The sequence below is a fragment of the Cydia fagiglandana genome, chromosome Z, assembly GCF_963556715.1.
Source record: "Cydia fagiglandana chromosome Z, ilCydFagi1.1, whole genome shotgun sequence".
Lineage (NCBI taxonomy): Eukaryota > Metazoa > Arthropoda > Insecta > Lepidoptera > Tortricidae > Cydia > Cydia fagiglandana.
Genome location: NC_085959.1, coordinates 42,014,914 through 42,031,528, shown reverse-complemented (window position 1 = coordinate 42,031,528; position 16,615 = coordinate 42,014,914). Strand labels below are relative to the sequence as shown.

The 16,615-nt window shown below is 38.3% G+C and overlaps 1 protein-coding gene across 1 annotated transcript; it reads left to right on the top strand.

Moving 5' to 3' along the window:
• The first annotated feature begins 3,400 nt into the window (after positions 1-3,400).
• LOC134678139 (uncharacterized) lies at positions 3,401-10,049 on the top strand. The gene is made up of 4 exons (XM_063536590.1): positions 3,401-3,617; positions 5,544-5,727; positions 7,420-7,693; positions 9,624-10,049. The coding sequence occupies exons 1-4, from the start codon at positions 3,401-3,403 to the stop codon at positions 10,047-10,049; spliced, it is 1,101 nt and encodes a 366-aa protein (XP_063392660.1).
• The last annotated feature ends 6,566 nt before the right edge of the window (positions 10,050-16,615 follow it).

The following is a 16,615-nucleotide window of genomic DNA, read 5'->3' as shown; positions in this document are numbered from 1 at the left end:
GCATCTTTTGACTTTGCTAGATATCTTGATCCCTTTTGTTATGAACTTATTTTTATTCCTTGATTTTATTTTTATTTTGATTTTGGGAAAACATAAATCGTAAAATAATTTAAATTCATTGATAAAATTATTATATGCAGTGTTTACATCTTCCGAATTTAGTACCTCCGAGAAGGATAAAGCTTTTAAACAATTCATGAATTTGGAAACATTTTCTGCACTATGGTCTCTTTTATATACAAACCAGTATTTTGGCTGAAGTTTTTGTCTTAATTTTATTGTAATTGTTTGAGCAGTATGGTCCGAAAGTGCGAGATGATGAATTTTTGCTGTTCCATTTTTGAAATTACATAATATGTTATCAATACTACTCTGTGTTCTATGCGTTATTCTAGTGGGTTCAAGTATCCGCGGGTACAAGTTAAACGTCCCTAATAGACTTTTAAACCAATTCTTTATATTTGGATTTTTATTGTTTTTGTCCAGGATATCTATGTTAAAGTCACCACATATTATAATTTTATGCTTCTTGTAACATATTTTTAGTAAAAGTTTCTCTAGTTTTTCAAAAAATAAGTTTATATCACTATTGGGGGTGCGATATAGACAGATCAGATACACTTTTTCAATTGTTAAAAATACACCGCAACATTCAAAGACCTTTTCTGTACCCAATGATTTAATGTCGTTGATAACTTGGAACTCTATGCCTCTCCTGTTTTATCCTTCTTACAAATACATAAGTCAAAATGAGAGATAAAGACCAAAACGAGAAGATCAAAACTATTCATAGCTAATTCAGGCCAGTAACGCGTTTATGAATAATGCCATAAACCAGAGAGTTTACTTATAGGATAGGTGCATACTTACAACATGTTATTATATAAGGCCATATACAGAATATACGAAATAGGGATGTTGACCATATTTTAAAAAATATATTGAACTCCATGCACGAAATAAAACGCAAAAGGGAATATTACGCAAAAGTCGGCGTAGGGTCCACTAGCAAATTCAAAGGGTCTACTTCGAAATGCGAAAATCGAAATTTCGTTATCAGTCTCTAACGCTCGAATACGCAAGAGTGATAAAGAGGCAGAAAACGAAATTACGCGGTAAGCCCTCAGTATGTGCTAGAGGCGCCCAGAGTATTGCGTAATATTATTCTATTTCCCTGAATAGGGAATATTACTCGAAACTCTGCGTAGGGGGCGCCACTACCACAATCCATCACAATCTGGGGGTCTACAGCGAAACACGAAATTTCGTTATCTAACCTCTCTATCACTTTTCATCATCATCATCCTCACTTTTGCATATTCGAACGATAAAGAGGCAGATAACTAAATTTAGATTTTCGCGTTTCCCGGTAAAAATATAATTAAATTGTTGTAAACAACATAAAATAAAAGGTTTTTAATTTTTATTTCATGTATGGAAACTTTTAGAAAGGGACAGAGATTTTCTTTGTGCATCGTATTCTGCATGTTTTCCTTTTTTCTTGAGAGTCAAGTGAAAATAAACTTTAGAGCAATGATAATAGAGTAGGTATACTTCACTTATTGATTTAAATGCCAGTAATGACTCGTGTTAGTATAAAACCTTCTTCTAAAGTACTTTAAATGACGGAATGAGGGATTAGAGTGATGCGCTCCACTCACTATCAGTATAATGTCATTATTTTGACATTTCTTCAAAAATATTAAAAATGTTTAATAACTTCATTATCGTCCATCATTCTTTCTGTCATTTCTGATTCCATCATTCTAACCAATTCACTGTCAGTATAATGTCATTTCTAGTATCATTACTTTGACATAACTCCAATACTGACGGAAATTATTAAAATAAACTTCATTACTTGCCGTCATTTCTTCATGACACTCCCTACACTATCACTAAAAACGTCATTCCGTCAAAGTAATGTCAGTATCCATGATAGTGTCGGGGCCGTAATTGTATGTTGCCTTCTAATTGAAGGATTAGTTAATAATAGACATTTTATAGGAACGTAATAGTACCTAGCTTCGTTATTTCTAAGATAAAGTGAATATTTTAGGATATAATCGCCTCGAAAGAAACAAAATGTACGTGAGGATTTATTTTTTTGGTGGCAACCCTATGATGTGGGATGTTGTTGGAAAGGTCTTTCAAAATGAATAGGGTTTCTAGAAGAACATTTTTTGATAAAGTGGATATTTTCGGAAATAATCGCTTTGAAACAAACAAAATGTGAGTGACAATTTTTTATCGATTCAACCTTATAGTGTGGAATGTCGTTGGATAGGCCTTTCAAAATAAATATGGGTCTTTAAACAACATTTCTTGATAAAGTGAATCATTTCGGAAATAATCGTTTAGAAAGAAAAAAAAGGTTTTTCCTTCTAACTTTTGAACCATCTGTCCAAAAAATATGAAAAAAATCATGAAAATATTGCTTAAAAAACTCAATCAAATAAAATTAAAACAAACTTGATCAGTTAAGCCGTCTATGAGTTATCGCTAAAAGTCTTCCCTTCTTATTTTAATTAAAAGCCTGGCATCCCTTATTTGTGACCGGATTTTCGCAGGCAACCCTATACCATTGTATTTGCAATAAAATTACCATCATTTTCATGTATAATTCAAGCGTCAGACAGATGAGTGCAATTATCGATATAAAATCACACGGCAGGGCAACCACCTAATAGTGACCGGAAAAAGATAGGCTCGCGGCTCTGTCGGCTCTCCTCTAACCAATTCCGTAACCTAGGATTCTGACATTGGTATATTAAAGAGAGAAACAATAATCATTTTAGCATTTTATTTTTGAGATAAGTAAATACGCGACACATCGTGTTGAAGAAATATGAATGCTGTTTATGAGAAGAAATTGAAATGTTGAAATTTTGACTATTATTAAAATTAAAATTTCACAATTATTCGATTGTTTATTGCGAAAGTTAAATTAGGAAACGTGATATTGTAGTAAAGATATTATACTTGAGAATTTTATTAGCAGTAAAATGAATATTGCTCAACTAGATTGCTCCACATCGTGCACATTTTGATTTTTATTGCGAAAGATTTTTATGATGAATTTCTACAACCGGTACCTAGTACATTAATACTGACACACACGATGTGGAGCAATCTAGTTGAGCAATATTCATTTTACTGCTAATAAAATTCTCAAGTATAATATCTTTACTACAATATCACGTTTCCTAATTTAACTTTCACAATAAACAATCAAATAATTGTGAAATTTTAATTTTAATAATAGTCAAAATTTCAACATTTCAATTTCTTCTCATAAACAGCATTCATATTTCTTCAATTGTCGCGTATTATTAATCTCAAAAATAAAATGCTAAAAGGATTATTGTTTCTCTCTTTAATATACCAATGTCAGGCCTACATGAATCCTAGGTTACGGAATTGGTTAGAGGAGAGCCGACAGAGTCGGTTCCTGGCCGCAGTCGCCGGCGCCGGTGTCGGCAGCGGCAGCGGCGCGCCGCGCGGCGGCCCCCGGGCGGCCTCGCAGCCGCGCGGCGGCCCCCGGCCGGCCTCGCAGCCGCGCCGGCAGGCGCTGGACGGCGGCCAGCCGCCAATCAATCCCAATTACAACAACACCTGTAAGTATTCATATCATATCGTTGCTTATCATGAATAGTGACACAAAACAAAATGAAATGCCATTCGATTTTAAATCTTACCAGTAAAAGATAGAATATTAAATGCAATAGCATTTAATTTTGAGTTGTGTCACTGTTAATGATAAGCGTCGATATATTCAATTATTATACTCACACTCAAATACAAGGCGAGTGACAAGAAAGTTCTTTTAAATTGGATGTTAGAAAGGGATGCAGTTGGAGATTTATTGATACTACTATGTTCATATTATATTTATAATGATCCAAAAAATCCAACCGGTTAAGCTGTTCTTGATTTTTTTTTTAGCTACCTTCAATATATCACCAATAATTGCAATTAAATACCTTCATTTTCCCGTAATCGATCAGAAAAAAGATCCATGGGTGAAATTTTCTTGTCAGAAAATGTATTAGAAAATTAGCGATAATTAAATACAGCTAATTTTAACAACGGACTTACTGTAGTATACTATTGGGCATTAACTCCGCTCCGGTAGCATGCTGCGATAGCATGCACGCTGCTCCGATAGCATGGACATTAACGCTGGCGTTCCGCAAGGTTCTGTGCTATCCCCTACGCTGTTTTTGCTGCACATCAATGACATGTTGTCTATCGATGACATTCATTGCTATGCAGACGACAGTACTGGGGATGCCTTTTACACAGGCCGTGCCAATATCCCTCGCTCTGTGGTGCTGGAGAGTCGTGAAAAGCTTGTGTCAGACATTGAGAGCACTCTATCCAGAGTTTCGGTGTGGGGCCGGGACAATTTAGTGCGATTCAACCCCACCAAGACACAAGTTTGCGCGTTCACTGCTAAGAAAACCCCATTCACTGTGGTCCCACAGTTCCAAGGCACAGCCCTTACCATGTCAGGGAGTATTGGGATCCTCGGTGTTGACATCTCCAGTGACGTCCAATTCGGCAGCCACCTGGAAGGTAAGGCTGCGCTGGCATCCAAAAAACTCGGTGTGCTCAATAAAGCGAGGCGATACTTTACTCCGGGGCAAAGACTGCTGCTTTATAAATCGCAAGTCAGACCCCATATGGAGTACTGCTGTCACCTTTGGGCAGGAGCACCTGGATGCCAGCTTGGACCCTTCGACTCAGTCCAAAGGCGCGCTGTGCGAATCGTCGATGATCCCAAACTCACAAGCGGTATTGAACCTTTAAGTCTAAGGAGAGACTTTGCCTCCTTGTGTGTGTTCTACCGCTTGTACAATGGGTTGTGCTCTGAGGAACTATTTGACATGATGCCAACGGCCGCTTTCTATCACCGCACCGCTCGCCGTCGGCAGGGTGTTCATCCTCACACCCTAGAACCTAAATGGTCGCGTACTGTGCGATTTAAGAGGAATTTCCTCCCGCGGACGCTCCGGCTGTGGAATGAGCTCCCTCCCGAGGTTTTCCCGAGGGTCTACAGTATCGGGTTCTTCAAAAAAGGAGTGTACAGGTTTTTAAAAGGTCGGCAACGCGCATGTAACACCTCTGGAGTTGCAGGCGTTCATAGGCTACGGTGACTGCTTACCATCAGGCAGGCCGTATGCTTGTTTGCCACCGATGTGGTATTAAAAAAAAAAAAAAAAACTGAGTCCCAATCAAGTGTTTTGTATTAACAATTTGAAATAACCCTGTATTATATCTATGTAAACTATATAGTTTTCTGTTATTTGTATTTATGTATTTCTTTCTATCGATTTCTTTAGTTGTTTTCCCAATATTGCCATCTTCAAACTAGAATAAAGTATACCCTGGCGAAGAAATCGGTCCAGTGACCCTGTATGTAGGTACTCATTGAAATGTTGTCTTTCAATATACCTGCTTCGTTAGGAAAAATGATCGGTGAAGGTATGGCGGTCTTTGAGAATGAACAAGTGCTCTGGAAATTGGTGCAACTGTTGCAGATTTCTGCCCCATGCCGGTGATGGCGCAGACAGGGGCCACGCCGGTGCCGGACGACGGGACAGCTTACCCGTGGGTCGCGCGGGTCATACACACGCGTTGGGACGGTGGCAGGGAGCCCATGATCTGCACGGCGGCCATGATTGGATACAGAACATTTATAACTGCTGCAAGATGTATTGCCACGTGAGTCATATATTATTATCAAAACACAAACGTAACCCTTTTTACTTAAGGGTGACTCACGCTAGATTGGGCCATCGGCCAGGCCGGGCTGGAGCTTCCGGTAGTTCATTTTCTACGGAAGCACCACGTGAACACCGATCAGCCGTCATAAAAAATGACGTGTCAGCCCGGGCTCGACGACAGCGACATATAATATCTTAGAAATAACGAAGCTAGTAACGTTCCTATAAAATGTCTATTATTAACTAATCCTTCAATTAGAAGGCAACATTATCCGATTAAATGGCGAAAGTAGCTCATTCTGTTTGTCTGTTAACTTTTCACGCTAAACCGATTTAGATAAAAAAGATAGCTTGAGTCCAGGGGAAGGACATAGCATTGTGTTCATCGCGAAAATCGACCCTTAAGGCTGTTATTTATAAAATAAATGGATTCGTTATGGATCTGATCTACTCCATTTCGGCCCACAGGCAGGCACCCGCATCCGCGCGGACAAGGGCAGCATTCGCTCGGTGAACCCTTACATTTTATTAAAGTGTAAATTGGCCTCTAACGGCTCGATTCTGAAAATGTATTAGATCTCTACTAGACCTCAACAAGTTACGATATGGATAATTTAAAGATATTTGTAAGATAGATATGTCAAATTTGACGTTTCCGCGATTCTGGAGGCCCTCTTGAACGATTTCGACAAGTTATGACTTAGATATCCAAGTCACATCTAGTCGATATCTAATGTAAATCTAGTTGATCTCTATATCGTTTCTAGATCTTGTGATTATCTCGTTTATCCGGGAATACGCGTGTAAGTGTTGGCTTCAGCTCCGCGCATGCCTCCCAAATGTCCAGATCCGGATGTTCCGTGATGGCAAAGACACTTTAGAGTAGAGGAATATTTTAAAGTAAATTACTTATGTAAGGCAGTCAGTATATTTATTACCAAATATCAAATATCAAATATCAACATTTATTCAGCAAATAGGCCACAAGGGCACTTTTACACGTCAACATTGAATTTACATAAAAGCAAAAATAATAACATCAACAATTTTATAAAATAAAACTAACAATTCAATCTAACGTATTACAATTACTAAGAGATGTATATGGTCTCTTAATGTCGAATTACATACAAAATACAGATAAAAAACACACAAAAAAATCTATAATATTTAGAGGTGTAAATGTCTCTAGGTGTCAGAACTATAAGATTATATAGTTTATCAAGTTATCCTTAGAGATGTATAGGGTCTCCAAGAGTCAATATCCTGTATAATTAATACATTCATTAAGAGAAAAGAAACATACGAGAACAGAATGAGGCGTCTCACTGTAATTAATTAATAAAAATTAAGTTACTAAGTATAATAGCTCGTGTTAGCTTAAACAGACCAGTCTCCACAAACAGCACCCGTTCACGAGTATGACGCGTATCTCAGCCATCCCTTTTTCCACACAAATGATTATTCTAATACTTAACCATTTGTGTCTTTGACAATGCTTTGACAATATTCCTCTATTCCAAATTCTCTTTGGTGATGGTAAAGACATAGATACAAATTCGAATAGGAATTTGAAGTATCTCTCCATACGTGGTCTGGGGTGCATCAATAATGTTTGACGTTTGTTCACTGTGCTTACTTGGAATGTTAGCAAAGATCGCTTATTTCACAAATCATTATTTCTTTCTAGAGCCAAACCTTATTACACGAAACTACTCATGAGGTCTATTGTGCAACTACAAGCATTAACGTTTGTGACGCCATCTGCACCGACGAAACAATTGTTCGACGACATTGGCATCATCGTAACTTTTAACACAACTAGGGACGTCACTGGCGTCCTGCAACAGGCGCCGAATGCCAGCTACCTGGTGATACCGCAGAGCCCGCGCACCGCCGAGGGCTACTGGTTCCAGGACTGGGTCGCGGGCGCCACCTACAAGGTGGTAGGATTCATTGCGCAGGTAAGCTTTTGCCTCACGTGCGTGCGGTCCACTACCACACATTAAAATTATGGTGGAGATTTAAAATCGATTACTTATGTAACCTACAGAATTGAAGTTAAATAGAGTTAGACCAAGAAAAGTCTGCAACGATTTTGATAGCACACGCAGTGCAAGTGTTATTTCAAACTTCAAACTACTATGAAATGATGACGTATAAATAACACTTGCACTGTTGCTATCAAGATCGTTGCAGACTTATCTTTTTTATTTACGTCTAGTTAATGCGAAAGCCTTTGATCTCAATCGATTATCTTAACTGCTTAGTTTACAGAAATTCTTAAATTAGTATTTCTTGTGACAATGTGTTCAAGAAATTTTAGTAATAATTTTTATGGCAAGTTTTGAAGTTTGAAGTGTCAGTATTACTTGGTATTTTTGGAACGTATTGTGATCATTTATTTACAAACAATATAATTATATTATATGTAGAATGGTATTAGTATTACTAAACGAAATTAAAAACTAGCTTAGACCTAAAATAGGCCCTTGTGGCATAGTACCAAGGATGCTGGCAGATACATGAAATGACATGCACTACTACTACTACTAGTACTATCAAAAACTAGTACTTTTAATTTTTTATACGTTAAGGTAAAGGGCCCCTGTTTCGGCAGGTTAAGGCTTTTTTTCGTGTACCTCTTATTTGGCTCCCATTTCGTAATACAAATTTAGGTCAGCTCCTAAGTTCGTGAATTCATGTCCCCTGTTTCGGAATAAAGTATTCTTAGAGTAATTGGTGATAATTTGCTAATAATTATTTTAAATATTTAACGGTCTTACCTACTTACGTATAATTGTAAGGTCAAATTAAAAATAATATTTAAAAAAAATGTCAAATTGAGAGCTAGCTTAAAGTTTTTTGTACTCGTCGACTTTAATGGTTGAATTAAGACTTTGTAAACCATATGGGTACTTTAATACTTGATTAAAAGCCAAACTATACAGGGTTGAAAGATAAGTCGGGCCCTGGAGGGAAACTACCTTAAATCCTTAAGTTGGCACATTTTACTTAAAGGGGACATTCATTTATTTTTAAAAAGAAACAAAACTGCATTCAAAGATTTTCTAAAACTCGCTTGCCTCGCCCGGGACTCGAACCGACTAAAAATTCCAAAAAATAAAAACATGCAATTTTATTCTACTAGTCGATACAGTTAATGTTAATGATAACATTTCTCCAACAAACATTAGGTCTTACACTCGTCTGTCGTACAAAATATCCATAAAATCTAATATTAGTACTTAAATTTTTTTTAGACAAGCCAAATTGAAGAAAAAAAGAAAAATACTTTGAATTCAGTTTTGTTTCTTTTTAAAAATAAAGGAATGTCTCCTTTAAGTAAAATGAGCCAGCTTAAGGATTTAAGGTAGTTTCCCTCCAGGGCCCGACTTATCTTTCCACCCCGTAAGTATACTATCAAAAACTAGTCCTCTAGGGTTAGAATCGCCCAAAACTAAAAAAAAACCGAAACATTCGCAGGTTTTTCGATTTTTGACAAAATTCGTTTGGCGCTTAATGTCACAAACTTGAATTATAAATTGGGCCAATATCATAATTATAAGTCAAAAAATCAAAACTACCGGATTTGACGCAGAAGAGCCACGTTACAAAATTCTACAATTCCACTCACCCTTCATGGGCGAGTGGCGAGTCCGACTCGCACTTGGCCGCTTTTTTACAAAACCGGATCGTCAAGAAACTATTTACCTAATTATAGAATCTGGTTACAGAATTTCTCGAAAATCAGTTGCGAATCGTGCTCTATGTATAGAGGAGAACATCTGGAACATACAAAAGTAAAATGCCCGAGTCAAAACGTAGACCTTCGCTACGCTTCGGACAACGTAGATCTTCGCTATGCTTCGGTCAAACATTTTTTTGTTGCAGGAAGACTCACCGTCGACCCATAACCTGTACGAGCTTCGCAAAATGTATGGGAGCAACTCTCTCTGTAACCAAATACTCCCGATGGTGAACAACTCGAAGGATTACTGGGCCGCGTGCGTCCACTCCTGCGACGCAGAACAACACTCCCGTAGCGACCCGGCATGCCGCCGATACTTGTTCGGGCTGGGGCACGTGGTGCTCGACAGCAGAGACCGACTAGTCGGCTTCGTCACGTGGACGTGCGGGAACGAGGCTCGGGACATTGAAGGGAGAGGAGGTCGGCCGCTGCCTGTGGGGGTGGCGGTGCCTGACGCTCGCCTAAACCTAAATCTGGAATGTGCAGATTTGTTGAGCTTAGGTACACTTCATTTGTCTCCGCAGCAAGAGCAAATAAATCCGGGATATCTGCCTAGTTTATGCAACTAAATACACCGACAACACGGGATAGATTGTCCTGACGCAGACGCACAAGAAGGCCTGACCCCAAATGAAGTTGGGAATAGAGCAGGATGATGATGATGATCTACCTAGTTTATGCAATTCATAGAATACTGACATCAGTTCGAAATCATCTTTCTAATTTGGCACAATATGGGGTGGCTAAGAAATAACTGCGTTCCCGTTGCCAGGGAGGTGGGAGGTTTCGGGATTATACTGAGCAACTTTTACTATGTGAACTAGCACGAAATCTCAAAAAAAAGAGTTTGGCTGTTTTCATACATTTTGGCTAGTCCAAGTCTTGGCCCATGTTCCGTGAAAGGATAATTTTTTTTCGCTATTTCGGGCTTGGTCCCAATGTAAAAGTTGCTTAGTATTATCCGAGAACCTCCCTGGCAATGGGAATGCAGTAATTTTTTAGGCAGCGTGTATAAGACATACAAAATACTTAAGGGGCCCACTAATTAACAGTCGGCCGGACGGTATCGGCATGTTATTTAGAACAAAATGTTGACTATTAAGTTACATTGGTTCGCCCTTAAGCTCAACTAACTTAGGCAAATGCATGTCGAGTGCATGGGGAGTTGGGGACATACGTGATTGGCGCCCAAATTGTATTCTGCAGCAGACAGATGCTGCATGACACGACAAATGTAGTAATTACAGCGTTTTAGATAGCTTTATAGCGCAAATTATAATTATTCTTTCATTATACTACCTACCTTGTACAGTAGATACAACGAAAAGTGATATGAACATTTCCATACATTAGTTCATTTTCGATGGGCGCCTTCTATTAAACGAAAACGATTGTCGCTTGTCTCGTCCCCCGGTGTCGCAGGCTCTGCCCGCTGTGTTACGTCACTGTGAAAACGTATGAAGTGCAGAAATCAAATTCCTTAACCGTATATGTTAGACTGACAGTTTGCTTAAATGTAGTGAATTACTATAAAATAGTTAGTCAAGCTACATTGGTCGTTCCACTTAAAGGCAGCATTTGACCTACAAAGAATTCGTGACAATCGCTGTCCGGCTTGGAGTTAGCGGCGTGCAGCGGCGAACGGACCTAATAGAAATCTGCGGCGTAGGCTGTCACACAATGGTCCCTACCATTGTCCTACTGGGAACCCGAAAGATTTTAACCACTCACACCTACCTGGAATCAAAAATAAAATTTATAATTCATGCTTAACCCATGACTCGACAACTTAAAAATGATACTTCATCACTTAGAAAACTCACACACACTTATAAAACAAAGTCCCCCGCTGCGTCTGTTTGTTTGTATGTTAGTTCGCGAGAAACGCAAAAACTACTGAACGGATTTGCGGTTTTCACCTATCGATAGAGTGATTCTTGAGGAAGATTTAGGTGTATAATTTGTTAATCCGTGCGAAGCCGGGGCCGGTCGCTAGTTGTGGGTAAAGCTAGGATAAGGATAAGCTTGAATATTCATTGACCAAGAGAGCATAACTAATACAACAGGATGCGTAGCCATCATGACAATCGTTTAAGGTCCGTAGCGAACGAAACGCAATTGTCACTGAGCACTAATATGGAAGAGTGATAGAGAGACAAAGCGTTTCCTTGTCGTAGCGCAAACGATTGTCTTCTTGGCTATGCACACTGGTATATTCTCAATAACATTTCACATTATGCGAATCATTTTCAATTTCTTTATTTTATCGCTGCAACACTTTCGGCAACGAGGCTCGCAGTTTTGACGTGTTATTGTGAGCGTCGTGTTAGGTAGGTAGGTACCGGCAACGGGCTCGCTTACTCGCCGCTTCATATCACCTTCAGCTCGCAGTTCTCGTTATATTGTGCGGCGACCGGCGCCGGCGCTCGTCGTTCCCCAGCGGCTAATGGTTCGGGAGGATGCACTTTAAGACACTACACGCCGACTGGCGGACTCCAATTTGTATATTTTAGCCGATCACAGTCAAAACATACGTTCTCTGTGATAATTAAATTCAATTTAATTATGTAGAAAGATAAAACATACATAAACAAGAAGAAGAAGAAATACATTTATTTTAACGTCACAACATAGTACATGGAAAAAATAAATAAAAGAAAAGTATGCAGACATAAAAGAGATTAGGACGCTAAAATAGGATCCCCACTCAGCATGATGCCGCGGCAGACCGTGGCGCTGGTTTTCTGTGGGGACCTGACTTAATCTAAAATTGATGGCGACACGTACGCCAACGACACACAAATAAATTAAATTATTTACATTGATTTAAAAGAAACATAAACATTATTATTCATATAGCAAGGAAAAGATAGAAAATTAATATACAAGTAAAAACAGAAAAGATAGGAAAGAACAATCACATGAAATAGACTACCGTCTTTTTTTAAAAATAATAAAATTTTGCGTGGGCAATAATTATTGGTGTATGGTGTGGCCACACCAAACCAAAGTATTTATATTTGAATATAGAACAGTTGCACAAAGTCACAGAAAAAAAGAAGCCAATAACTTAAACTAAAGCAACTAAAACTAAACCAAAACTAAGACTAATCATAGTTTTTCTATAAACAGAAATGTGTGTGAGTGAATAAAAGCGTGTGAGTGAATAAAAGTGATATTTGTAAGTATGTTACTGGAATGTTTGTAGTTGAATTTGTAAAAAGTGTGCACGACTTTTTGTTTTGAAGCCACTTAACGACTTCAGCGAACGGATTGGTGGAGCCAGGTCATTCCAAATCTTCATAGCGGCGTATCGGAAACAACCACGAAAGGCCGCCGAGTGGTGACGAGGGCAGACAAGTTGCAGGTACCTAGATGACCTAACCTCCGAGGATTTGGAGTTATGAGCCCAGGTTAGCTTATTATAAAGGTACGAAGGTATCTGGTGGTACACAATGCCAAACATGAGCGAAGCTAAATGGACCTTTTGACGCGTGGACATCTTCAGAATGCAGTTCTTATTTAAATATGGCGTTACGTGCGAGCGTGGAGGGATATCAAAACAATACCGTGCACAGGCATTTTGCACTCTTTGTATCAATCTCTGAGTACGCGACAGGAGGCGCGGCCCGTACACTGTATCACAATAATCAAACCGTGAGAGAACAAGATCTTATTTTATATAGTAATTTTAGTCTGTAAAAGCAATTTCGAACCACATTAAGCACATGATTTTCAAACCTTAATTCTCCGTCCATAAGAAGCCCCAGGTTTCTGGTCTCTTCGACACGTTCAAGAGCATTACCGCTTCTGTGCACTTCGAAACTACTTTTAGAAAGCTTTGTTATTTGTTTTTTTGTACCCAATAACATGACTTTAGACTTTGTAGGATTTAGTGCAAGTGCGTTTGCTTGTGACCATCCAGCAATGTGCTCGAGATCACCGTTTAACTTGCTAATACCTGAGTCTATATTACTCAAACTACACGGAACGTACAGCTGTAAGTCGTCAGCATAAATATGGTAGTTACAGTCTTTGATTTTTTTTTTTTTTATTATGAATGGGCTTACTCATGGCCACAGACTAGCCGAGGCGTAGACGTGGCCTACGATGGAGCGAGCTCGCCCAGAAGGTGCCTGTTCACTCTTGATTTGAAGGTTGCCGGGTTGATTGCATCTATTATGTCACGGCTGTATAATATAAATAATATTGGGCCTAAAATAGAGCCTTGCGGCACACCTCTAGATACCGGGAGTACTTCAGACACGACTGCCTTACCATTAGACGCTTGAAGTTCAACTAGCTGGCTCCGGTTGCTTAGGTAACTTACAAACCATTTCAAGGTGTCCGATTCGAAACCGTAGTATGACAGCTTTGACAACGAGAGTGAAATGTCGATGGTATCAAAAGCTCTGGAGAAGTCTAATAATGTAAGTATGGTACCTTGTCCCCGGTCCTGAGCTGCCAAAATACTAACAGTAACGTCGAGCAGAGCTGTTGCCGTCCCTCTGTTCTTATGAAAGCCCGACTGATACTCTGGTAAGATATTATTTTTCTCTAAATAATCAGTTAATTGTTGACATACAAGTTTTTCTAGAACTTTAGAGAGACAAGGTAATATAACTACTTATGGGTCTGAGGTCTTTGATTTCAGTAGGATCAGAGATTTTAGGAATTTACACACACTAATACGAGCATTTGCTAATAAAATCAAAGTTGTACTTATGACCGCGTGTTTTCTCATACAATATAGCGCATTATCTATGAAAAGGGATCTTATTGTCGATGGTGCTTACACCGTACAGCGTCGCGCGGCATTGTATTTATATCAGAGCATCGTTAATAATGGGATAAGCGCCATCGACAGCAGGTCCGTTTTCATAGATAACGTCACAATATAATCTTTATTAAAAAAAAAGCTTACTATGATTAGGAATTTCCTTCAAAAGTGACCACTTTTATTTAAGTAGTCTTGAGTATAGTACCTATATAATAGGGAGTAAAGTGAAGAAAATCCAATCACTTATTTTATGTTGTTTGTGTGGGTGATGTCCTTGTGGCGAAATAAGGTCACCAAAACTTTCGATTATGGCCCAGACAGTTTAGCCATGATGACAATCATTTGCAGAACACGAAACGAAACGCTACTGTATCTCCATATTAGTGCGATAGAGGCGTTTCGTTCACAAATGATTGTCATCTTGGCTAGGCTCTGGTCCTACAGCTATACCACGTTTGACACGCTCTTGAGCAATAGCGATGGGCGTTTCATACAGTGTTACTGTAGTAGGTAACATGAAACGCGCGCTAGTTGGTAGGTATGCCGCGTTGAGAGTGTTGAGACTCAAGGGAAGCAGAGCAGGGAATTAGACCTGTCTTACTGTTCCGTTTTGACTGCAGCACGGTAACATGACTAGTGCATTTAGTCGCTAAGTGTCGGGCGACCAAACCCAAGCTTGACTTAACGGGTTAGCCTTCAAGAGCTCTCAGCTCCGCACAAGCCGGACGGACCTCAAGTCGCCGGGTTAATATATTAACTGCTTTGGTTCCATATAGATAGATTCACATACCTAATAAGAGTATTTCAATTGTGAATTTAATTTAATTTATTAATTTAGTTATTTTTTAATTTAGTTTAATTTATTAATTTAGTTTAGTTTAGTTTTAGTTTAGTTTTTAAATCTTTAATTTATAGTTAGTTTTAATGATATTGTTAAGTATTAGTTTTTAATCGGAAATAAAGATTTAAGTTATTGTGAATTAATAATCTATTTCGATATTTACAATATGTATACAGTGGTACTACTACTACTAAACGAAATTAATAACTACTTAGCTCAGCCATACTCTAAGTGTGTTCCGCGAAACCCTAGGGTTCCGCGACACCCCTGCAGGGGTTCCGCAAGAATTAAGAACACTATGCTTTAGTCGCCTCGAAAAATTTTACTGTGCTGCCACCGCCGATACTTACTTGTGAGCGATAAAAAAACACACTTCTAAAAACTATTGTTTATTGTAGGGTTCCATCAAGTATTTCGCTTTCCAAAAGGGTTCCGTCGAAAAGATTGAGAACCGCTGACTTAGCTTATATTTAAAATAAGCCCTTTAAGCATTGTACCAAGGATGCTGGCGGCATTTCCTCATGGTACTCGTATCGCAATGCTGATAGGTACGTTGTGCGAGGAAGCCGCCAGCTCTTCGGTCACCAGATACGTCAAGCTTGTTAGTTTTACACCAATAGTCATAATACTCATAATCACCATTTCGTAATACAAAATTTAGAGTATGGATAATTATTTTCAGTAAAGATATATCATGTACCTATTTGTATTTATAAAGGTATAAACGTAACAGCAATGCGCTTATTGGGTCGCTTTGTGTAATACCTATTGTCCAATAACCTTTTCCTCTTATCTTGTTATAAAATATGCTATTATTTTAAAATACAATAAACATTAAGTAAGTACCATTAGTGTCGGTCATTAGTTGCGATTACTTTAAATTATGAATGACCATAATAATATCTAATATTATATGCTTCTGTGCTCCTTCACGCGCCAGTGTTGCAGTTGACAATAGTTACTTATATGTATAACTAAGTTAATAGTTACTGATGTTACTACTTCTTAGTCGTTATAGCGGTGTGGTCGCTTAAAAGGAGTCCGGGATCCATTCGGCTATCCAATACCAAGAATTCGTGTTAATGATGGTAGGCATAATTTGTTTTAACTCAATGAATAGATTTATGTATATTAGTTACTTATGTTTAGTCTTAGGCCTGTAGTGTACTATTTCCCTTATTTAAATAATATCTCCTATTTACAAAAAATAATAATAATTAACAAGCTGTAATGAACATTATTTTATGTTGTACCTACCTAGAATGTAAAAATCAACTATTGATAAGGTGGTAATATTATGTAGGTACCTACCTACCTATTAGTTAGTGAAAATGAACAAATTGAAAAGATAAATTATGAATAAACAAATTAAGTAGAGTAAATAGGCTGTATGAAACACAAAATACAAGGCTCCAGCAGTACTTATACGTTATTGATACTATAATCTTACAGTCACCAACAAAAGTAGCAGATCAGACTACGCGTCAAAAATATCTAACAAAGTTGAATAACTA